Source organism: Martes martes (genome assembly GCF_963455335.1).
Source record: "Martes martes genome assembly, chromosome: 2".
Classification (NCBI taxonomy): domain Eukaryota; kingdom Metazoa; phylum Chordata; class Mammalia; order Carnivora; family Mustelidae; genus Martes; species Martes martes.
The window spans coordinates 118,608,129-118,634,104 of record NC_137889.1 but is presented as its reverse complement, the minus strand read 5'-3'; the positions used below and the strand labels follow the sequence as shown (position 1 = coordinate 118,634,104).

General features: G+C 37.7%; 1 protein-coding gene across 1 annotated transcript in view; it reads left to right on the top strand.

Moving 5' to 3' along the window:
* The window catches only part of PRDM5 (PR/SET domain 5), a 213,540-nt gene extending 189,831 nt beyond the window's left edge, over positions 1 to 23,709 (top strand). The window contains exons 15-16 of the mRNA XM_080797672.1: positions 13,270 to 13,374; positions 22,521 to 23,709. Of these exons, the coding sequence (XP_080653798.1) occupies positions 13,270 to 13,374; positions 22,521 to 22,685 (270 nt within the window). The 3' untranslated portion in view covers positions 22,686 to 23,709. The remainder of the gene's footprint in view (positions 1 to 13,269; positions 13,375 to 22,520) is intronic.
* The last annotated feature ends 2,267 nt before the right edge of the window (positions 23,710 to 25,976 follow it).

Genomic DNA, 25,976 nt, shown 5'->3' with positions numbered 1-25,976 from the left:
GGCAGAGAGAGTGGGGGGAATCAGGCTCCCCGCTGAGCAGAGAGCCCGATACGGGGCTCGATCCCAGGACCCTGAGATCATGACCTGAGCCGAAGGCAGAGGCTTTAACCCACTGAGCCACCCAGGTGCCCCGAGCGTTTCTGACTTCTGAGATGATTAAATGTTTACAGGATCCATCTTTGTGATACCAGAAACAGTTTCCCTTAAAAAAAAAAAAAAAAAAACCCACACAAGATCTTTGAAGCAGAGGGAGAATGATGATGTTTTAAGTTTTATAATAAAATGAAAGCAACTTTTTGTAGTTTCCTTTAACTTTTTGTAAGGAAATATTTAAACCCACAGAAACAGAGAGAATAGGAGAGTAAATCAACATGGAGCCTCACTCAGATACAACAAACATTTTTTTTTCCCATTTATAACCTCTCCACTACCCCAACCATAGAATTTAGAATTTGTATATATAATACTAAAATGACATTTAATCCAAGATTTAGATGTAATTCTTTCGGTAGTTATCTTTTGTATAAGGTGTATGACATAATTTGTTCACTTAGAAGATGATACAACTGAATCATGGGGATCTGTGATCAGACATTTTTGGTCTAGACCCATGCTAGCCAACATGTGGCTTGAAGACTGGTACCAGCCCACAAACTCTTTGTTTCTGACCCGTGATGAGATAGGTACAGAAATTGTGAGGAAGTACTAAGGACTTTTGTAACATTTTGGCATTGTTGCACATCCAAGTGCATGATCATTTTTTTAGTAATTCATTTTCATCCTACTTTGCCACAGTATCAGTCAGCAACACACTGAGAGAAGTACAATCTTTCACTGCAGATAACTCAGGAAGTACTCTTCTGTATGGCACTTCTGTGATTTTGCCTTTGAAAGGACATTTTACAACATCTGGAGATATTTTGAGTTGGCACAATTGGGGAATAAATTTGGAGGGGAGAGGTATTTGCTACTGACATCTAGTGGGTACACAAGACAGCTCCCTAACACAAAGCATTATCTTACCCTAAGTATCAGTGGTACTGAGGTTGAGAAATCCTGCTCTAGACCACTGTGGAGGACTTAGGCTGTCTGTGCCTTGCCTAAGGAAGATTTGGCAAATGGGTCTTACCAGGCTGACAAGAGTCTAAGGCTGTTTGTATGTGACCTGCCCTTACATGAGAGTCTCTACATTCTGCTTTGGAAATTAGCGAGGCCTTTTGCAGATTGAAGAGTTTGACAGTTAAATGATTTTGTCCCAAATGTTATAAAAATATGATGCTTTTACATTTAGTCAAAGTTGTCCACTTCATCTCTGCCAGGGTTTGTAATGTGCCCAACAGGAGAAAGTCAGCCACTGCTGCAGCAGCTGAGAAAATGGGGAACTAGGGATATATAAAATTTTTGTTTACTTAGAAATTTCATATTTAAGAAATTTATGCCAAATTCCTCTGTCATGAGGTTTTTAAGATTTTCTTTTAAATTTAGAAATGAGAAATAATCATCTGACAGAAGACATCATTTTTCTGAACTCTGATAGGGGAAATATTAATAGCTGGAAATATTTAGTCTAGAAAAGATAATCAAATGAAGTTAATTTGGAACAAAAGATAACTTTTATATCCTAATATACTTGTGTGTATGTGTGTGTGTGTGTGAGAGAGAGAGAGACAAAGAGACTTATTTCCACATCTGATTCCTCTTCGATGAGTTTCTTCTCTCAGATTGTATTTGATGTTCAGGTTGCTCACATGGAAGTTACTTCATCAACAGTGTGGGCACTCTGGCCTAAGTATAGCTTTGAGCAAGACAAATAGGGGAAAGGTTTGTCCATCAAGTATACCCACATACTATATAACAACCAAGAAGCCAGTGTTTTGCTCATAGGTTGAACCCTGTCATAAGCCAACTGTGTTTATGTATGTTCAGAATACCACAGGCTCTGCCAGTCTTCGCCGTCCTTACTCGTTGGCCTGTTTTAATTGCTTACTAATTTTTATTTCTCAATCATTGGAGTCAGGCCACCAGGGTCACGAAAGAACATTTATTAACCATCGTTCTATGACTTCCTTACACCATTTACCTGACCTTTGACTACAAGGGGAAAAGCTCACTTGTTATATTTTCTGTTTCTATTTGATTGGGCCTAACATAAAACAATCAAGGTAATAGTCACAATGCCTACCTGTGGCATGCAGATAATCTACCCATGACCCATCCTTATCTTTGTTAGTCTGTAGTGGGGGGCATGCTTCTTTATCTCCTGGCAAGCGATCCTTAGCTAAACTAAGAGGAAGCCTCCAATAAATTACTATTTTAAAGAACTTCAACATTCAGATCCCTCCAAGATTTCTTAAATGTGACTTTGTTTCTAAAATGGTTCTGAGATTTATTAATTCAGTTCATGTTGGGAAAAAAGATAGCATTTGAAGTTATTTTTTTACATAGACGGTCATTAGCAATACAAAAATAGGACTTATTATTAGCTACATAACAATGTACAAGATGTAGAGCTCTATAAATCTTACCTTCTGAATGAATTCTGCCAAATGCTGTTTGATTAAAGAGAACTGATTAGACTACTGATTAATTCTGCTTTTGACAGATTACACAGTTTAACTGACAAATAGATTGCCTCCGTTTAGTAATGATTCCCCAGTTATGATGACAAAGGACAGCTATTTGTCAGTTAAACTGTGTAATCATTCAGAAACAGAACTAATCAAGGACCTAATCATTTTGTCTCTGGTTAAATCCAGCTAATGAGTTAAAATGTGTAATTTATACTACATATTCCCCCCAGAAACAGTGTTATAATTTCCATGATATTTTATTGAATCAGATTTTGTACCCATATTAAAGATTTTTGTAATGGAGGGAGAGATGGAGGAAGAGAATTAGTGGAGTTAGGAGATGGTTAATGTTAAAATGCTGCTAGTGTATGGGTTCTTCGTGGGGGAGGAGCGATGGGGCCTTTGGAAGTGCATTGGTATCCGAACTTGCTTAAACACTTCAGCCACACCAGCCTGTAGATTGTGGAACAGTGTGTACTTGGGAAAGTGGCAGGTACCTCAGCCTTACCTCTGCTGCCTAACCTGACAATAAGAACTCAAAGATCTCTTAAGCTTCCTATGTCACATGGTCTCTTGCTGCATCAACCACTACGTAGCTGTCTAGTCCCTGTCATCCTCAGTGAACCTTATAGTAAGGGCAGACAGCGAAGATTAGAGACTGAAGTTCTCTTCCTTCCTTGCACACAAGCGTGGATTCTTCTGGACTGAGAAGTTAGGGGTAGGAATACTTAGGAATGCTCTAGAGGTGACATAGATTTTTTTCACAATTCCCAGAGAGAAAGAGAGGAAGAACAGGTTTAGGTGTCTTTGTACCACTCAGCTTACTCTCTGTGCCCAACTACGTTTACCATAGGAGAGGTGGTATCTCTTTCATATGGCAGACTAGGAATAATTGGGAAGAAATTAATAAAGAAGGGGGATGAGGGTTTTGTTTTGCTTCTTTTTTTCTGAAAAATAAAATGCACTTTTTTTTTCCTTCCTATTTCTGTTCATTTGGTTTTCTTAAATTTGAGATGAGTGATCTGTGATCATCTGGCTCTGCCTTTGGTATAAATGCTGGTTACTGGGTCAGGAATTCCCTCATACTTGCTTTGGTACCATTCTCTGTAAATTGGAATCTTTTCAGGAATGCCTGAGTGGCTTAGTTGGTTAAGTGTCTGACTCTTGATTTCAGCTCAGGTCATGATGTCAGGTTCGTGGGACTGAGCCCTACATCAGGTTCAAATGCTCAGCACAGAGTCTGCTTGTGATTTTCTCTCCCTCTGCCCCTCCTCCCACTTGCTCTCACACACTTGCAGGCACACATGCTATCTATCTCTCTAAATAAATAAGTAAAATCTTTAAAAAAAAAAAAAAAGGAATCTTTTCAAGGGTGGGCATTAAAGTTCTTTCCAAGAAGCAGTACATGGCATTCTCACCAAATCTGTCAGGGAATTATAACCTTCCTTGCACTATCTTCAGGAAAACTATAGATTGTTTAAGACTTGGGGATAAAAGAGATGGACAGACATATGAAAGGCGATCATGGGTTCTTCCTACTATACTTGCTATGGCCTAAGGACTCAGAGAACCTTTCTTTCTAGACTGACGTAGAAGTGTGATTACAAAGTCCTTTGTGAGCTAATAATCTTAGGACAAAATCCCAGGGAATCTTTGGTTTCAAATGGTTCCTGGTAGAAAAGAGTGAATGCAGGCAGACCCAGAACTACTTCATCAAATGGGTCCCTTTTCCAACTATAATTCTCAATTTTTTTTTACTTGGAGGAACCTAACATTATCAATTTCAGCCCCACCTCCCTGCTAACGCACACATAGAAACACATGATTGTTCTTTTATAGGTGAAAATGAATAAGTGAAGGTAATATAATTTCAGTGGCATTTGTAAATAAAGTGTATTAAAATAATCAACAGTGATTATTTGACAAAGACCAATTTGAAAAATACTAATATATGAGGGGGTGAGTGTGTGTGTGTGTGTGTGTAAAATGTTACTTATTCAATCCGAGCCAATGTATAATACATATTTGAGTTTTTGAAAACTCATGATAACTGCAAAACCCTTGTCTTGTCAAAATCTCCATATGCTGACTTGGAACATTTCTCAGTACCCATGGGGCACTGTAGGGTGCTTACCCACACAGTACCTGCTAAGAGGAAATTTAGGAATGAATGAGAAGAATGTTCTTAATCAGTGATGCTCAGACCTTGTTTCTCACTGCCTTTTTCTCCTGGAAACTTCCCATCACTCTCTTAGGATGTCATCCCGATAATTGGTCCTGTCTGAGATTGTTTTCTTTTTTTTTTCTTTCTTTTTTTTTTAATTAATGAATTTATTTTAATAAACATATAATGTATTTTTATCCCCAGGGGTACAGGTCTGTGAATCGCCAGGTTTACACATTTCACAGCACTCATCATAGCACATACCCTCCCCAATGTCCATATCCCCACCACCCTCTCCAGTCCCCCCTCCCCCCAGCAACCCTCAGTCTGTTTTTTGAGATTGAGTCTTTTATGGTTTGTCTCCCTCCCAATCCCATCTTCTTTCATTTTTTTCTTTTCCTACCTACCCCCAACCCCCCCACATTGCATCTCCACTTCCTCATATCAAAGAGATCATACGATAGTTGTCTTTCTCCGATTGACTTATTTCGCTAAGCATAATACCCTCTAGTTCCATCCACGTCGTCACAAATGGCAAGATTTCATTTCTTTTTATGGCTGCATAGTATTCCATTGTGTATATATACCACATCTTCTTTATCCATTCATCTGTTGATGGACATCTAGGTTCTTTCCATAGTTTGGCTATTGTGGACATTGCTGCCATAAACATTCAGGTGCACGTGCCCCTTCGGAGCACCACGTTTGTATCTTTAGGATATATACCCAGTAGTGCAATCGCTGGGTCATAGGGTAGCTCTATTTTCAGTTTTTTGAGGAACCTCCACACTGTTTTCCAGAGTGGTTGCACCAGCTTGCATTCCCACCAGCAGTGTAGGAGGGTTCCCCTCTCTCTGCATCCTCGCCAGCACCTGTCATTTCTTGACTTGTTCATTTTAGCCATTCTGACTGGTGTGAGGTGCTATCTCATTGTGGTTTTGATTTGTATTTCCCTGATGCCGAGTGATGTGAAGCATTTTTTCATGTGTTTGTTGGCCACCTGGATGTCTTCTTTGCAGAAATGTCTGTTCATGTCCTCTGCCCATTTCTTGATTGGATTATTTGTTCTTTCGGTGTTGTGTTTGCTAAGCTCTTTATAGATTTTGGATACTAGCCCTTTATCTGGTATGTCGTTTGCGAATATCTTCTCCCATTCTGTCAGTTGTCTTTTGGTTTTGTTAACTGTTTCCTTTGCTGTGCAAAAGCTTTTGATCTTGATGAAATCCCAATAGTTCATCTTTGCCCTTGCTTCTGTTGCCTTTGGCGATGTTCCTAGGAAGAAATTGCTGCGGTTGAGGTCAAAGAGGTTGCTGCCTGCGTTCTACTCAAGGATTTTGATGGACTCCTTTCTCACATTGAGGTCCTTCATCCATTTTGAGTCTATTTTTGTGTGTGGTGTAAGGAAATAGTCTAATTTCATTTTTCTGCGTGTGGCTGTCCAGTTTTCCCAGCACCATTTGTTGAAGAGGCTATCTTTTTTCCATTGGACATTCCTTCCTGCTTTGTCGAAGATTAGTTGACCATAGAGTGGAGGGTCTATTTCTGGGCTCTCTATTCTGTTCCATTGATCTATATGTCTGTTTTTGTGCCAGTACCATACTGTCTTGATGATGACAGCTTTGTAATAGAGTTTGAAGTCTGGAATTGTGATGCCACCGACTTTGGCTTTTTTTTTTTCAATATTCCTTTCGCTATTCGAGGTCTTTTCTGGTTCCATATAAATTTTAGGATTATTTATTCTATTTCTTTGAAAAAATGGATGGGATTTTGATAGGGATTGCATTAAATGTGTAGATTGCTTAAGGTAGCATAGACATTTTCACAATATTTGTTCTTCCAATCCAGGAGCAAGGAACATTTTACCATTTCTTTGTGTTTTCCTCAATTTCTTTCATGAGTATTTTATAGTTTTCTGAGTACAGATTCTTTGCCTCTTTGGTTAGGTTTATCCCTAGGTATCTTATGGTTTTGGGTGCGATTGTAAATGGGACTGACTCCTCAATTTCTCTTTCTTCTGTCTTGTTGTTAGTGTAAAGAAATGCAACTGATTTCTGTGCATTGATTTTATATCCTGACACTTTACTGAATTCCTGTACAAGTCCTAGCAGTTTTGGAGTGGAGCCTTTTGGGTTTTCCACATATAGTATCATACCATCTGCAAAGAATGATAGTTTGACTTCTTCTTTGCCAATTTGGATGCCTTTAATTTCTTTTCGTTGTCTGATTGCTGAGGCTAGGACTTCTAGTACTATGTTGAACGCAGTGGTGATAACGGACATCCTTGCCGTGTTCCTGACCTTAGCGGAAAAGCTTTCAGTTTTTCTCCATTGAGAATGATATCTGCAATGGGTTTTTCATAGATGGCTTTGATAATATTGAGGTATGTGTCCTCTATGCCTACACTTTGAAGAGTTTTAATCAGGAAGGGATGCTGCACTTTGTCAAATGCTTTTTCAGCATCTATTGAGAGTCTCATATGGTTCTTACTCTTTCTTTTATTAATGTATTGTATCACATTGATGGATTTGCGGATGTTGAACCAACCTTGCAGCCCTGGAATAAATCCCACTTGGTCGTGGTGAATAATCCTTTTAATGTACTGTTGGATCCTATTGGCCAGTATTTTGGTGAGAATTTTCGCATCTGTGTTCATCAAGGATATTGGTCTGTAATTCTCTTTTTTGATGGGATCCTTGTCTGGTTTTGGGATCAAGGTGATGCTGGCCTCATAAAATGAGTTTGGAAGTTTTCCTTCCATTTCTATTTTTTGGAACAGTTTCAGGAGCATAGGAATTAATTCTTCTTTAAATGTTTGGTAGAATTCCCCTGGGAAGCCGTCTGGTCCTGGGCTTTTGTTTGTTTGGAGATTTTTGATGACTGTTTCAATCTCCTTACTGGTTATGGGTCTGTTCAGGTTTTCTATCTCTTCCTGGTTCAGTTGTGGTAGTTTATATGTCTCTAGAAATGTATCCATTTCTTCCAGATTGTCAAATTTGTTGGCGTAGAGTTGCTCATAGTATGTTCTTATAATTGTTTGTATTTCTTTGGTGTTGGTTGTGATCTCTCCTGTTTCATTCATGATTTTATTAATTTGAGTCCTTTCTCTTTTCTTTTTGAGAAGTCTGGCCAGGGGTTGTCAATCTTATTAATTCTTTCAAAGAACCAGCTCCTAGTTTCGTTGATTTGTTCTATTGTTTTTTTAGTTTCTATTTCATTGATTTCTGCTCTGATCTTCATGATTTCTCTTCTTCTGCTGGGTTTAGGCTTTCTTTGTTGTTCTTTCTCCAGCTCCTTTAGGTGTAGGGTTAGGTTGTGTAGAGACCTTTCTTGTTTCTTGAGAAAAGCTTGTACTGCTATATATTTTCCTCTCAGGACTGCCTTTGTTGTGTCCCACAGATTTTGAACCGTTGTGTTTTCATTATCATTTATTTCCATGAATTTTTTCAATTCTTCTTTAATTTCCTGGTTGACCCATTCATTTTTTAGAAGGATGCTCTTTAGTCTCCATGTATTTGCGTTCTTTCCAAATTTCCTCTTGTGATTGAGTTCGAGCTTCAGAGCATTGTGGTCTGAAAATATGCAGGGAATGATCTCGATCTTTTGGTACCGATTGAGACCTGATTTATGACCCAGGATGTGGTCTATTCTGGAGAATGTTCCATGTGCACTAGAGAAGAATGTATATTCTGTTGCTTTGGGATGGAATGTTCTGAATATATCTGTGATGTCCATCTGGTCCAGTGTGTCATTTAAGACCTTTATTTCCTTGTTGATCTTTTGCTTAGATGATCTGTCCATTTCAGTGAGGGGAGTGTTAAAGTCCCCTGCTGCTATTGTATTACCGTCGATGTATTTCTTTGATTTTGTTATTAATTGGTTTATATAGTTGGCTGCTCCCAGATTACGGGCATAGATATTTAAGATTGTTAGGTCTTCTTGTTGGACAGACCCTTTGAGTATGATATAGTGTCCTTCGTCATCTCTTATTATAGTCTTTGGCTTAAAATCTAATTGAGCTGATATAAGGATTGCCACCCCAGCTTTCTTCTGATGTCCATTAGCATGGTACATTGTTTTCCACCCCCTCACTTTAAATCTGGAGGTGTCTTCAGATCTAAAATGAGTTTCTCATAGGCAGCATATCGATGGGTTTAGTTTTTTTTATCCATTCTGATACCCTGTGTCTTTTGATCGGGGCATTTAGCCCATTAACATTCAGGGTAACTATTGAGAGAGATGAATTTAGTGCCATTGTATTGCCTGTAAGGTGACTGTTACTGTATATTGTCTCTGTTTCTTTCTGATCTACTACTTTTAGGGTCTCTCTTTGCTTAGAGGACTCCTTTCAATATTTCCTATAGAGCTCGTTTGGTGTTTGCAAATTCTTTCAGCTTTTGTTTGTCCTGGAAGCTCTTTATCTCTCCTTCTATTTTCAATGATAGCCTAGCTGGATATAGTATTCTTGACTGCATGTTTTTCTCGTTTAGTGCTCTGAATATATAACATGCCAGTTCTTTCTGGCCTGCCAGGTCTCTGTGGATAGGTCCGCTGCCAATCTAATGTTTTTACCCTTGTGTGTTACAGACTTCTTTTCCCAGGCTGCTTTAGGATTTTCTCTTTGTCGCTAAGACTTATAAATTTTACTATTAGGTGACAGGGTGTGGACCTATTTTTATTGATTTTGAGGGGCATTCTTAGCATCTCCTGGATTTTGATGTTTGTTCCCTTTGCCATATTAGGGAAATTCTCTCCAATAATTGTCTCCAATATACCTTCTGCTCCCCTCTCTCTTTCTTCTTCTTCTGGAATCCCAATTATTCTAATGTTGTGTTGTCTTATGGTGTCGCTTATCTCTCGAATTCTCTCCTCGTGGTCCAGTATTTGTTTGTCTCTCTTTTACTCAGCTTCTTTATTCTCTGTCATTTGGTCTTCTATGTCACTAATTCTTTCTTCTGCCTCATTTATCCTAGCAGTAACAGCTTCCATTTTTGATTGCACCTCATTAATGGCTTTTTAAATTTCAACTTGGTTAGATTTTAGTTCTTTTATTTCTCCAGAAAGGGCTTTTATCTCTCCGGAGAGGGTTTCTCTAATATCTTCTATGCCTTTTTTGAGCCCGACTAGAACCTTGAGAATCGTCATTCTGAACTCTAGATCTGTCATATTACCAATGTCCATATTGATTAGGTCCCCAGCCTTCGGTACTGCGTCTTGTCCTTTTTTTTGTGGTGAGTTTTTCCGGCTTGTCATTTTGTCCAGATAAGATTTGCTTTCTCCTCCTCTGGAATTCTGCTGTTCTTGGTGAGTGAAGTTGGTCTTGGCTGAGTTTCTTGTTGATCTTCTAGGGGAAGGGCCTGTTGTAGTGATTCTCAAGTGTCTTTGCCGCAGGCAGAATTGCACCACCCTTGCCAGAGGCCAGGCTAAGTAATCCGCTTGGGTTTGCTTTTGGGAGCTTTTGTTCCCTGAGCGCTTTCCATAGAGTTCCGGAGGACGGGAATGAAGAATGGCGGCCTCCCAACCTCTGGCCGGAAGGAGCTGAGAGCTTGGGGTCCAGCTCCTCAGTGCGCCCTCAGAGAAAAGCGCCCAACCGCCCCTGCCTCCCTGGTCTCCGGTCGCACCTGGAGGAAAGCATTCAATTCTGGCACTTGGAGAAAAGCGCCCGGTCACTTCCGTCTCCGTGGCCTTTGGCCACGCTCCGAGCCCACCCAGCCTGCGACTGGCTCAAGGTAACCCCGGGCTGAGAGGTCACTCCCCGGCTTTGTAGCTGTAGCCAGCTTCCCCGCTCTAATTCCTGCGAGCTCTGCGGCACTCAGACACCCCCGATCCTTCTGTGACCCCGCGGGACCTGGGGTTATGCTGACCCCGCGTGGGCTTCCCCCCGGTTTAGCCTCTGGAGCAATGTCCCTCCGTGGAGCAGACTTTTAAAGTCCTGATTTAGTGCTCCATTGCTCCGCCGCTTGCCGGGAGCCGACCCCTCCCCCCGCAGTCTCTCTTCCCATTGCTTTAGATTCACTTCTCCGCAGGTCCTACCTTTCAGAAAGTGATCGATTTTCTGTTTCTAAAATTGTTGCTCTTCTTCTCTTCGATTTCCCGTTGGATTTGTAGGTGTTCGCCATGGTTAGATTAAGCTATCTAGCGATCTCCTGCTACCTGATGTCATATCAGTCTGCTACTTCTCCGCCATCTTGACTCCTCCCCTCCTCTTGGATTGTTTTCTGACAGATACTTACCTGTCATTGCAGTTGCCACAGTGATGTGCCTCTTACTTCTTTACAAGATCTTGTTCTGTGGGTAAATTGTGGGTAGGGAGAAGAGCTTTCCTTTTTTTCTTTTCATATACATCATATTGATATATCTTTATATGTTTTTAAAATATAAGTTTAAGTAAAATGTTTGGATATAACAAGTCCCAGGAACTCCAGGAAATTTCTGATTTAAATACTTACAGTTACATTTTCAAGTTTTTCTTAAAAAAAACAAAAACAAAACAAAAACCCCTGGGCAATATTTGAAGAAATAATAGGCACCATAAACCATGCAATATATGAAAAGAGATTGTGTTGATTTAGACTATATGAAAAAAGCAGTAAATATATTTTTTGGACTGCCAAGAAAATGTAGTATTTTTCTGTTAACTTTGAACAGTCGTTTAAAATATAGAGACCCTATACAAAACACCTATCCTTGCTGGATATATTAAAGCAAATAGCAAATATCTGAACTTGTGGCAGGGGGGCGGAGAGGTAACAGTAATTCCCAGGATCCAACAAAGCAAACTGCAGCCAGATGCCAGAGTGATAAGGTGAGGTTGAGAATGAGAACACCTTCGGGGTGTTTGCCAGTATTTGTAAACTCAAGTTTAGGTTTTTAATGGTGATGGAAAAGGAAGCAAGGTCTGGGCTTAGGTTATAGGGGAAGATGGAACCACATCCCACCACAGTGCTGGGACCCTAGAAAAATGATACTCAAAATGAAATCAGGAGCTGGAAATAATCTACCTTGGCAAATGGAGGTGCTTTGTACATTTAATTGTCTCAGAGTAATTACTGGCTAGAGAAAGAGTTCTCCTTAGAGTTTGTAACCACAGTCTTTCCCTCAAGTATGTTTAGAGTTCAGACTTAAAATGCTTCTCTGACCAGAAAACCCTAAGGCAAGAAATAAACTTAAAATGGTCTTTGATTGATAGCATCCCAGAATGCCTGGCAGAAGCAAACACAAATGCTGTCTGGAGGGACTTACCCTCAACCTAGGGGTCACAGAATTTCAACAGATAAAGACCACCAAACATGAGCCCATGATTCCAAATTCCAAAAACACCCAAGGAAACAAGAGCCATGAGCAGGAGACAGGAGAAACCACAAATAGCAGAATTAAATTTCCAAAAAACTTAAGATAATGATTTATCAGATGAGGCAAATTATACAAATGTCCAGAATATTTTGAAATATATATAAGCAAACATGAGTAAAAAATAAGATTTTATCAAAAATTAAGCATAATCAAAAAGAATCAAATAATTTACAAAAGTTTAAAATATAAATTAAAAACTCAAATGAAACTCTTAACAGGTTATTCGTACCTGAAGATAATTGATCAACTAAATCTAAGGAAATTACATATGGCACAATACAAAGAGATGGAAATGGTTAAGAGACATGAAAAATAGAGTCTGTTATACATCTAATTGGATTTCTAGACTTTCATTTAATAACAAATGAGAAATAAAGTCATTTTCAATCCAATAAAAACAGAATTTACCATCATCAGATCCTCTCAAAGTCAGATAAGAATGGATGAGAAGTGAAGAAATTGTTAAGCATGTATAAAACTAAACCACATTGGTATGTAAAGTAATAATGATTCCGTATCGGGATTAAAAATCAAGACACAAATAAAATACTGCTACCCGTTACATGTAAGACAGGAGCATTCTTCAGGACTTGTTATTCAGTAGGATAAATTTTAAATTGTGTTAAATGTATATGGTAGAATTGTTAAGGATAACCACTAAGAGAAATAGTGCTCATAACTTCTTTGATAATACGGGGGGGGGGGGAATCATCAATCTAAAACATGTAAGAAAATATGGGGGAATTCTGAGAATAAGAGTTTTTTATGGTTTGTCTCCCTCTCTGGTTTTGTCTTGTTTCATTTTTCCCTCCCTTCCCCTATGATCCTCTGTCTTGTTTCTCAAATTCCTGATATCCGTGAGATCATATGATGATTGTCTTTTCTCTTATTGACTGATTTCACTTACCATAATACCCTCCAGTTCCATCTGAATCATTGCAAATGGCAAGACTTCATTTTTGATGGCTGCATAATATTCATTCATATACATATAGTACGGTTTGTCCAGCAGAGGTGGAGTGGTGCTATTCCTCACGAGCATTTAAAATAACTCATGGTACCCCTCTGGATTTGCTGTGGCACCCTACAGAACTAGATAAAATACCACACCACTGCCAGCATACCTTAGTAGGGAAGGCTCTAAGTTCACTCAGATTCATGGCGATCTCTTTCCATTGACTGCAGGAGAAGCCATACAAGTGCTCAGAGTGCAGCAAAGCCTTCAGCCAGAAGCGAGGCCTGGATGAGCACAAGAGGACGCACACTGGAGAAAAGCCTTTTCAGTGTGACGTGAGTTTGGTTTCTCTTTTCTTTCCCCAGTGTCCTCCAGTAACAGATGTGCTGGAAGAGTGTGTGTGTGTATGTGTGTGTGTGTGTGTCTGCACATGATGTGTTTATGTGTGAGTGTGTGTGTGTATGTTTTGCAGGCTGCTCTTTCTGTTGAGATCTTGCACTGCTGGTATGTTTTAATTGCATAATATCCATGTAACCACTATGGAGTTGTTTTGTTCATCCTAGTTTGCTGGCAGCAAATAAACTGATTTTCTTTAAGGCACGCTTGCATCCTTTTTTAATGTAGTTGAGTTGTTCTTTCAAGATATAAGTGTGTGATGATTCAAGGCAGCTTTCATGTGTCTACCCAGAGTTTTGATAGGTTCATGATACTTAAATCAGAGATTCAACTGGTCATAGATACTATTTATTTTGTTACAGCCTAACCATCAATTTCTAAAACATGAACAAACTACTTGTTTCAATAATATTGCTAATTGTTTAGATTTTCTGCTAATGACATTTGAATTGAAATGAAATTATAAACACAGTTGTTTACACTATTTATGAAAGGAAAAATACTACCACCATCAGTAAAATGAATCTGAGCGTTAACTAATTAAGGGAAAAAATTGGTTTCTCAATAAACAGTGTCACAATTCTGTATAAGATTGACAGTCAACAGAAGATTGACACAGGCTTTAGGGAAAACACTTGGATGCTTATTTCTAACACAAAAATAGCAAGAAGAGCTTCTCTCAGCAGAAGAAGAAACATTAAAGTTGTAGTGTGTGAAATTGCACAGTAGAGAATTCTCTTTAAATGTGGAGGGAAACTCAAGGACTTCGTCCCATTAGCATATCCCAACGGATAAAGTACGGTGTAAGCAGTCCACATGAAAGGAAATTCACAAACGCAAGATGTTTTCCTTGTCCGTCCATGAAACTCTGGTGGTAAGGTTAAGGCAACAATGTACTCCCGGTGGGCCTACTCATAAAAATACCTGTATGAACAGTGAACTTCTGTAAGGCAAGAAATACTTGCAAAGAAAGAAATTTACACATGTAGCTCTATCCTGAACTGGAATTACAGCCCCAGCTTCATAATTTCAATTAGTTTAATTCATTAGTGCTTTTATTGGAAACCTTTTCATATAGGCAAAACCTGTTTAGATTACCTAATTGTACAGCTACACAAATAACTGATGGGACATAGAAATTAAATATTAACTGTGTACAGACACCTTCTTAGCATCACATTCAACTCAACTTTCATTTTATGCTCAATATTTTTGTCGACTACTTCCTGAGGTAAACTGGACCATGATGTTATTTAAAAAACAGCAACAACAACTGTAATGTTACAAGCATTATTTTTTCAATTTACTTCTATCTCATCTATTTCTATCCTTTTTTCAAAAGTCTCTGGTTCTTATTTGTGGCTCAAACTGGTCCACTGAATAGAGATTGAGGGCCTCCAGAACCTCCCTGAAATGCAGCCTGCTCAGTAGAGGCTGTCTTTGTTCCAAAATCTTACCCTCTTAACCTACTAATTTTGGATAGAAGTCATCCTTTCTCACCCATTCCCCGTCTTTCTTTTTCCTAAATAATACTCAGATCTATTACTTCCTCTCAGTTTCCAGTCCCACTAGCAGTACATAGCCTGCACCCTCCCTGTGTTCTCCACCCAGCCAACATAATTTTTTTTAAATTGAGATAAAATTCACGTAACATAAAATCAATAATTTTAAAGTGAACAACTCATTGGCCTTGAGTACATTAACAATGTTGTGCCATCATCACCTCTATCTCATGCCCAGACATCAATGTCCTGAAATAAAATTCCATACCCACTAAGGAGATATTCCCTACTTTCCACAGATCCTGACAAATACCAATCTTCTTTCATTTGAATAGATGACCTGTTATGGATATTTCATGTAAATGAATCACACAGGATGTGACCTTTGTGACTGACTTCTTTTACTTAGCGTAATGTTTTCAGGGTTTATCTACATTGTAGCTTGTATCAGTACATCACTCCCTGAATGATTTTCCATTGTATGTATATACCACAATTTGTTTATTTATAATTGATGCACATTTGGGTTGTTTCTCCCTTTTGGCTGTTGTGAATTGCTCTGAGAAGAACATGTGCCTACAGGTATTTAAGTACCTGTTTTAAATCCTCTGGGGCATATACCTAGGAGTAGAATTGCTGTGTCAAATGGTGATTCTGTTCAATTTTTCAAGGAACTTCTGTATTGTTTTTCATAGTAGCTACACCATTTTACATTCCCATTAGCAATGCCTGAGAATACCAGTTTTTCCACATCTTTGTCAACACTTGTAATTTTCTGTTTTTTTTTTAATTATAGTCTCCTTAGGGCATGTGAAGTGATATCTCATTGTGCTTTGATTTAAATTTCCTAAAGGATTAATAATATTGAGCATCTTTCTATATACTTGTTTGTTGGCATTTGTATCTTCTCTGGAGAAATATCTATTCAAGACTTCTTCCCATTTTAAAATTTTGTTTTTTGTCTTTTTGTTGCTGAGTGTAAGTGTTCTTTGTATTTTCTAGATACTAGACATCTTCTTACATTCCGTAAGTTATCTTTTCACTTTTTTAATAATATCCTTTGATGCACAAAACTTTTCAATGTTGGGGGTGCCTGGCTGGCTTAGTCGGTAGAGCGTGCAACTCTTTATCTGGCGCTTATAAGTTTGAGCCCTACGTTGGATGCAGAGATTACTTTAAAAAAAAAATAAAATCTTAAAAAAATTTTTTTCAATGTTGAAATCCAATTAATTAATTTATTTTTTTTCCTTTTTCTCAACATTTTCCTTTTTCCTTTTCTCAGCAAGCTTTTGAGCTTGCTTTTGACAGATCTAAGACTTGTCAATTTCAAGGTCATAAAGATTTACTCTCCTGTTTTTTCTAAGAGTTTGATAGTTTTAGCTCTTACATTTAGGTCTTTGATCTGTTTAATTTTTGAATGTAGTGTAAAGTAGGGGTCCATTCTTTTGCATTAGTTTCTAGTTTTTCACCATTCGATGTGATGTTGGCTGTGAATTTTTTATAAATGCCCTTTATTATGTTGAGGAAGCTCCCTTCTTAACTAGTTTTCAGTATTTTTATCAAGACAGGGTGTTGGATTTTGTCAAAGGCTTTCCTTCATCAATGGAGATGATATTCTTTTTATCTTTTGTTCTGTTAATGCGGTGTATTACATTGTTTGATTTTCTTATGTTGATCAACCGTTGTGGTCTGGATAAATCTATTTGGTCATGACTTTGAATTTGGCCTGTTAGAGTTTTTCTTTTTTTGTTTTTTGTTTGTTTGAAGATTTTTGCATCTATATTCAAAAGGGATATTGGCCTATAGTTTTCTTTTCTTGTAATATTTTTGCCTGGCTTTGGTATTAAGGTAATGCTGGCCTCATAGAATAGATTAGGAAGTACTCCCTCTTCTTTGTTATTCGGGAGAATTTGAGGGGATTAGTGCTAATCCATCTTTATATTTTTGGTGGAATTTATCTGTGAAACTGTCCTAGACTTTTCTTTTTGGGAAGTTTTTTTCTTGTTTGGTGGGTTGGTTTTTTTGTTTGTTTGTTTATTTGTTTTTTTATACAATCTCTTTACTTGTTACTGGTCTCTGGAGTTTTTCTGTTTCTTGAATCAGTTTTGATTATTTGTGTTCTTCTAGGAACTTGTTCATTTCATCTGAGTTATCTAACTCGTTGGCATACAGTTCATAGTATTCTCTTAAAATCCTTTTTATGTCCCAGTGTGATTGTCTCAAAGTAAACCTAATCATGTGCTTCTCTGTGACAGTGTCTCACAACCCATAGGGTAAAATCCACCTTCTTACGTGACTGAAAAGTTATTCTGGTTTTTGTCAGTTCTTACTACTAAAATTTTAATAATCTCTTATCTGTCAGTAGTCTGCATTTTATTTGTAGGAACTCTTGAGTCACCTGAAGCAGTGACGCTGTTCTGCATCTCTGTCCCTTGTCCCTATGGTATCATGCACCACTTCCTCCTCCTGGAAAGTCCTCTTTATTTCTTGTTCACACTTCCTGACTGGCATTTACAAACACACACACAAAACACACATACGTATGACATTTGAGTGGCATTTGAGCAAAACTGTAAAGAAAAAACTGATATATGTTGACCTCAGTTCTTTATAATATTGCTCAAATGCCACTTCACTCATCAACACTAGCCCCTTAGATGCAGTCATTCCATGCTGTGCAGCTCCCCCAGTGTGCCACAGATATTGAGCTTCTAGTATCTTTGCTACTATCCCTATGGTGAGGACTTCCAAATCTCTCTTTCTCCTGCCTGGGTTTCTCTTCCGAACTCTAGGCAGATACTTTGAAGCTGCCTGGAAGACATCTCTCCTATATTCCAGACTGAAATCAGTATCTCCCAGCCTTCTCAGTCACTCAACATGTTCTCTTTACCTGTACATCTTTCTGAGGGCCCCACCATCTCCATATAACCCAAACCAAAGCTCTGAGGCTTGTGCCAGACATTTTTTCCCTAAGCCGTGACCAATAGCATCGTCTAGTTGAGCTTCTATTGTGAGAAAGACACAGTGATCCAGTTTATATATATTCTTACTGATCTGCCCTGTACCCCAGAAGTACCCAGGTATTATTTCCACCTCTGTGAAGCAAATGAGGCTCACTGAGGTTGAGTGACTTACCTCTTCTCTACCACTTGTAACTGGCCAAGTCAGGATTCTAGGGCCCAAACCCAACTAGCTCTCCCATTCAGTCCCAGTAACTCCTGACAGTCTTTCCCTCTATGTATTTCTCAAACTTATTACCTTCTTTAAATTTTCATTGCCACTTTCACTCTTCTCTTTTTCACACCTCTGACCTCCAATCCACTAGCAAATCTGATTGGATGTACATTTAAAGTAAGTTGAGAAAAAACAAATAAAGTAAGTTGAGAATCTGAACACTTTTGACATCTCCCCAGCTACATCTTAGTCTCCTACAGTAATGCAGTTGTTCTTTAATTTATCTGTCTTTGATCTTTGCTCCTCCCAGTCTGTCCTAAGCTTGCGACCCAGAGTGATCTTTCTAGAACCTGATTCAGATTTTATATATTTTAGATATAGATTGCATATGCATTATATTTCATTCCTTTGCTCAAACCCTCCAGTGACTGTCCTTCCCATTTAGAGTGAAAACCAAATTCTGCCATGGTCTGAAAGTCCCTACAGATCTGCACCCCTGCCCTTCTGCCCCTACCTCTCTGACTTCACCACCACCATCCACCTCACCCTGGCCACAGCACTTCCTTGCTGTTTTTCAGACACACTAAGTATATTTCAATGAATAGGGCCCCTTTCTTTCTTTCTTTCTTTCTGGCTCCTTCCCTGGACTGGGATACCTTTCTCAGGTATCTTTATAACCTTCTCCTGTACTTATTTCAATTCTCTGGTAAAATTCTTCTCTTCCTTATTTCCATTACTTTCTTAACCCTCACACCATATTCTTTTTTTTTTTTTTAAGATTTTTTATTTATTTGACAGACAGAAATCACAAGTAGGCAGAGAGAGAGGAGAAAGCAGGCTTCCCGCTGAGCAGAGAGCCTGATGTGGGGCTCGATCCCAGGACGCTGGGATCATGACCCGAGCCGAAGGCAGAGGCCTTAACCCACTGAGCCACCCAGGCACCCCTCACACCCTATTCTTCTTCACCTTCATGACACTTACATCTACGTGAAATATTACATATTTGTTGGTTTAATTATTTATCATCTATTATATAAGTTCCATGACAAAAGAGCTTTTTTCTTTCTTGTTCATTGCTGTGTCCCCAGGCCTAGAACATTGCCTGGCATATAAAGAAACGTTTAGTGAATATTTTTAAAAGCATGAATCAATGTAACAGTAAGTGCTATCTTAGTTCATATCCAAGTAATTTCTGACTTAGAGTAGAATCACAGTACTGGCCATGCTGACTCCAGTGTCATACTCTGAGCTTGGTGACTAAATGATATTTTCGTTTTAGTCTCTATTCAGAATCCTTTAATGAATCCCCACAACTTGGAGAAGATCTTTCCAGTGTCTTATTATGATTACCAGGATCTCCAGAGTTTGGCTCCAGCCTTCAACTCTAACTTCTTTTTCAGGTTTTTTTCTCCTACTTATTTATGTCAGTTTGTTGCTCCAATAATCTATTTCTTCAGCCTTAGTGAAATGTTTTCACCTCCCTACCTAGGCCGTGCTTCTTACTCCCCTGTACCTTTGCTTGTTCTCTTCCTTCTCCCTGGGATATCATTCCCCACCTTACAACATGACAACGTCCATACATCCAGGAAGACTTGATTGTCCTCTCTTCTGTTCCTTCTCCTAGCAGTATGTTCATGGCATCAAAAAATATTTCTCTTTAAGACTAAGACTATGGATTCCACAGGGCAGGACAGAGTACTCATTGTCATTCTGTTTCTAACTGAAGTGGCAAGGCACATTGTATGCTATTGATAAATGTTAACTGAAGATGTTTGTATAGAATTCTAATATTATCTCTCAAGATACTTAGATAAATGTGTTGTTTCACTTCATTTTAAAACAAAATTAGTTTATTGCCAGCCTAGAGAAAGAATAAATATTTTCCTATTCTTTGGCAGGTGAATTAATACTAATTTGGAGTAGGTGGATGGGTTGGCTAAGAACTTAAAGTGGAAATAAAGAAAAGGAAGCATCCCTGTTGCACTATTTGAATTCTTTCATGCTTTCCCATAACTTTAAAATGACCATGAATGTCCTTGCATTTGATTTATACAGAACATCAGTTTGAAGTCTCTTAATGACTACATTTAAGTTCATGAAAACATAGCTTTTAATGTGTAGGTAGTCACTTTCACAACTGTGACATCAGCTACTCTCTGCTGACACTTAATCCTCTACCTGGCCCTCATTCAAAAATCCATTGGGTTGTTCTCATCACAGCTCCTATGTGGAGCTTCTAGAATTCCTTAATTCAGAGCCGTTATCAATGACTTCAGGATCTTGCTCAACTTTCTTTCCATTTCTTCAGCTTGCTGCTGCTGTAATTTTCCCATGGTGACCATGTAAGTGAACTTGACTTATATCCCTCACAATACACTGGTGGGCTGAACTGAGAACCTCCTTTATTTTTTCAAAAAGGTTTTTATTTCTTAAAAATGGTGTCAGCCAGGCAAATGGAAAAAGTACAGTCAGCTCACATATCTTTGTTTGAAGTTCTAGCCTTTAATAATAGTCTGTCCTTGGGGTTGTAAAAACTCTGAACTCAGACTGCGTGGGTTTAAATCCTGGAAACCACTTCCTAGTTCTGTGACCTTGGGCAACCAGCTTGAGACACTGAAGTGACTGTGTCAGTTTCCTTCTGTAAAATGAGGTTCATAGTACTAATATCTGCCTAAAAGGGTGAGGTGAGGATATCACAAGTTACTGTTTATAAATTGCAAAGAGTAGTTCCTAGCACATAATGAAAGCTGATGTTAGCCCTTCAACCTAGTCCCTGTGCCAGACATTGAATTGAGGCAGTGAACTAGACACTATGTCCCCTCTGCTCACAGAACTCACATTCCTGTGGGGTATAGACATTGAACAAATAAACCTGAATAAATACCTAATTGCATTCTGTCATAAAGACTGAGAACAGTTTTAAAAAGGAGAAGGGTGAGGCATAAAAGAATACTTATAGAAGAATTCTCTGAGAAAGTAACTCTAAGTAACCTAAAAGATGAGAAGGAGTCAGCCACAGGGAAGAGAACATTCCAGGCTCAGGGAACAGTATAAATCGTGGCCTGTGGGAAGGAACTGAGTCTGGGTATTAGGTAAGAAGACATGTGGAGCTGGAGCATCATGAGAAAGAAGGGATGCAAGTGAAGTTGGAGAGCAAATTGATGTGCCTTTTCACCATGGTAAGGAATTTATTTTGAATCTACTTTCAGTGGGAAGCCAGTGAAGAATTTGGTATCTATTGTTCATTAATTGTTCATTACGTGGGGCTTAGAGAAGGAACCAGGGAAATAGAAAAGAGGGGATTCATTATAATTCTGTGTTATTTATGATAACAAATTTTGATGATACTTATAAGGCCGTTTGAAAACTTAGAGTTTCTTTTATTTGAACATAATCTCTATAGTTACCTGCTTCGATCTCTGGAATTATTCCACAGCCTTTGATGTACTTACATTGCTCATAAGACTTTTACCTATCATCTAACATCTTGTCTACCATTCTTTCTTTAAGTCAACAAATATTTATGGAATAACTACTCTTGCCCTAATGTTTCTTAGACCAGTAAGGAGGCAATTTAAAAAAAAAATCACCTAATAAGTAATTACATTCAGAGTAAGTGTTAAAAGGGGAAAGTAAAAACTACTATGAAAGCAATTAACAGAGGACTTCTGGCAGACAGAACATATAGGCTTCCCTGAGGAATCAGTAAGAGGAAGCTACCTCAGGAGAAGTGGGAAAGTACTGACGCAGGAAGACCTTACATCTTCTGTGGTAATTTAATATTTTTATTGGAATGTTAATGTCTGTTGGGCCAGGTGGCAATGCGGCAGAGCTTATATGAAATAAACATGTTAGATGACTTAGTTAAATGAGTGTATATAATAAGAAATCAAGAATTAGAGTTGTGGGTAAAAAACTTCCACTTAGGGTGCTTAAAGCAGTGTTAACCTTTTACTTCATAAATGGGACTAAATCGAAGGGATCACTGGTAAGACATGTCTTATGCTATTTATGTCATATGGAGCGGTGCCCTCTGGGCCATTAGGCTTTTTGTTTAACAGGTTTAATATGAAATTGTCAATACACTCCATCATGGGAAGAAAAACATTGTTCCTAAGGAGTTGTATTTCTAGACATATTTAAATACAGTAGCAGAGGGGGAGGGAGGGTGGCTAGGGTATAAAGAACACACACATTAAATGCAAACAGCTTTTGGGAACTGTAATTAATTTTCTTTACCCTTTAGTTGGGATGTTAAATTCCATTTATTTCAAGCAATTTTTGTGTTTGTGCCCATCAGTACATACTTGATAATAGGACGATGCATAATGTATATTGTATAAATGATAAATTGGCATATCTTCAGGTTTTTCAGCATAATGTGATTGGTATCTTTGGGTCTTTTCTAGGTTTGTGACTTGGCTTTTAGCCTAAAGAAAATGCTGATCCGACACAAGATGACTCACAATCCCAATCGTCCACTGGCAGAATGCCAGTTTTGCCATAAGAAGTTTACAAGGAATGACTACCTCAAAGTGCACATGGACAATATCCACGGTGAAGCTGACAGCTAATGGTAGCTGAAAAGGAATTAAACCATTTAGAAGGGCTCCTAATATGAAACCCAGATTTCTCTCACCTGATTAGCATAGCAGAAGTAGCTTAAAGTAATTCACTGGTCTCATAGTTCTTATTTGCCTACCTTTAGAGTTTGTAGATGCTTATGAAAAAAAGAAAGAAAAGGGAAAGAAAGAAAGAACGAATATCCTACTTCTACCAAAAAATGGTACAAATTTGTAGCCTTGCAAAATACTACTTGTGCTCTGTTTTATAAAATGGAAAAGGGAGTCATGGCTTTCCTTCTGGGCCACCTCTCTGTAATGAACTTTATTAACACACTCTTTATTGGGCCTTTTTATTTTATTGTCATCTTTGTGTGTGCACGTGCTGGTTACTACAACTGGCTACTACTGAGTTAGCCAGAAAGAAATTAACATACCAAAATATTTCATTGCAGATGAGGATAAGGTCAAGAGTTTTTAAAGCATCAAGCATGATAACAGGATAAAACTTGCTATTTTGTGAAACAGACCAAAAGTTGATCTTATTTATAGCTCCCTACAATAGTTCAGTTTAAAATAAAGAGATATTTAAGAATTAAAGCATCTATTGAATTAGATTCATTTTAGACAATTCTAACATTATTTCCTCTAATCATTTAGATACAGAGATTCATGGTCTGCAGTACTTTCATAAGATCTGTACAAGACCATACACTTAAATATATATCAAACTGATCCTCCTGAGTTTATACCAGTTATCTTTGGAAATTTACAACATACAAACCTATGTAACTAAAAATTGAAACAAAATAGGTTCTCAGTATTTGTTGACTGACAGTGTCAGCACATAGTGGCATTACAGTATTAGTTATGATGGACCTAGCCCTTTACCTTCTCATTCAGAACGTGTTGGTGCAGATATAATAGAGTCCTCAGAGCATTAACATTCTGTTTTGCAAAAGACATTTTCCAGAATCTTGGCAGTATGTGATTCTGAAACACTCTTGAATTACCCTCAATTGTCCTATATAATTAGGAATCCAGAATAAAAAATACAAATCTGGCAACTGTTATGGTTGAAATTATCACTGGTACATAAGGGAAATTGAAGCAAGAAGCTTAATCTCTTCCTTTAGGTTATATTTCAATAACATACTTGAGAGCAACATACAATGAGCAACTTGTTTTGAGAGAAGGTTTGATAAAATGTAATGGTGATGTCAAAATAGCATGAAGGGATACAAAAACCAGAAGAAAATAAAAATGAAGTCCAAATCATGAGTTTTTCTACTTAATGCTCAGTCAAAAAGAGGAAGTATAGTTTTAAGGGAATTGGTTCTAATGTTTTAAGGAGAAAGGTTATCTGAAGACACATTTCTTTGAAGTCAGGAATCTTGTTTTAGAATTACATTTTTGCTCAGTTCCAGTTTTAAAGAGAAACATAAAGATTCAGTATAGAGATTTAAACTCTAAAAATACTAATTTGAAATTCACTGGAGAAAACTTTTAAAAAATATAAATCTCAGATTATAATTTAGAAGATATCTAAGTATGGTTGTATGTAGCATTTTTTATCTGAAATTATAGACTATATTTTATAAAAATAGATTTTGGCCTTGTTTCTCACTATGTCATTTGTTTCAACAGTATATTTTTAGATCTAAAATGTTTTCAATTTAACATGACAGTGTGCTTAATATCATTTGAATATAAAAGAACAGCTGTAAAATTGGGTAGTGTGTATTATTTAAGCGCATTCCTTCCTTTGGATGCTACCTCCTCTGTATGGGAAGCTTCATATCCCGATTATGTGATGAATGTGAAACTTGAAAAGAAGGCAAATCCAATTTTGTATAGTCTCAATGACTCAAAATTGACAGATCTGGTGTAATTGGAAATTATCCTTGAAACCATGTTGTCACCATGTTGCCGAATAAAACTGATGAGGAAGAGGTACTGGGCCTTACCAGACTAAGGTTCATAGTCAAGTAAACCTGAGAAAATGGTGTGGAAAGACCTACTGGTCCAGAGTCTTTTCTTTTCAAAGCCCTGAAACCAAAACAAGTCCTTAGAAGGCTGTGTGCTATTACCTTTATCCAAAAGATGATTATTTATAAGCATTTCAGATATGTTAGTATTCACATCCTGCAACTTTTAAATCACTCAGGAATGTCAAAAAGATGAGAATTGATTTTTTTTTTTTTTTAGGCTTGATTGAGAATTAAAAATATAAATAGTCACAGAGGAGAAGTTCTATTGGCAAATTGGAGTACAGATACCCACTTGGAAGTGTCTTTCTTTGCTTTTCTGCTATAAAAGACTATGGCTCAAGTACTTTCTTGGGAGCAGGCCAAAGTCTCAGGTACCCATGAAGTCAGGGGTACATAATTTTAAGAGGTATTCAATAATATGGGTAGGTTCAGATATCCTCTTATAATCATTGCCTTTGGGTATTAACATTCAAGATATTTACATATCTTGAATTCCTTCTTGTTTCACAATCACTAGCTTATATTATTTTCCATCTTGGTTTTTTTTTTTTTTTTGGTTGTTTTTGGCTAGGTGGGAGACTTTATTGATTAATTATGATCAACAGTTGCACCATAAAAGTATTCATTGGTGATTCATTCTTAGGGTTATACAGGATAGTTAAAATGCTACTTTTAAGAAACATGTTTCTTATATCATGGGTTTATGTGCGTCTGCAGAGGATCACTTCTATTCAGTGCTTTACAATGCAAGGACATTACTTTGCTCTAATTCTTCTGACCTGTTGCAGCCAACTCATTGGGTATATGTGAATATAGATCACAGGTCTTATAAACCTTAATTTGTGCATAAAATTCTGTGTGCTTTTGTGTCTCCCAAAGCTGGAAAGGAAGAAAGGAAAGAGGTTAGGTATTGGAAATGCTCACTTTTTTCCTTCACAAATCTAAACATTGCTTATGAAAACTTATCTTATGGTTGCGAGTATACAGAGATGGGTGGGTGGGAGGAAATGTCCCTCTTTAAAACGATAAGATTTTATCATTAATATTGAGGTATATGTGCATGTATATAAATGTAGCATTGTAAATATAGCAGAACTTCAATAGCATTTTTATTTTTCTATAAATCTATAATAAATCTGTATAAATCACTACCACAGTTGGTATTAGCATTGTATTTTACTATAAAACTAACTAGCACAGTTCTATAGTAAAATCCAAATGAATATTTAAAATTTGTTTTTAATGAAAGAAGGAAATATAATTGCTCTTACTCCCAGGCCTCATGCCTTTATAGTTTACTTCTAACCATTTC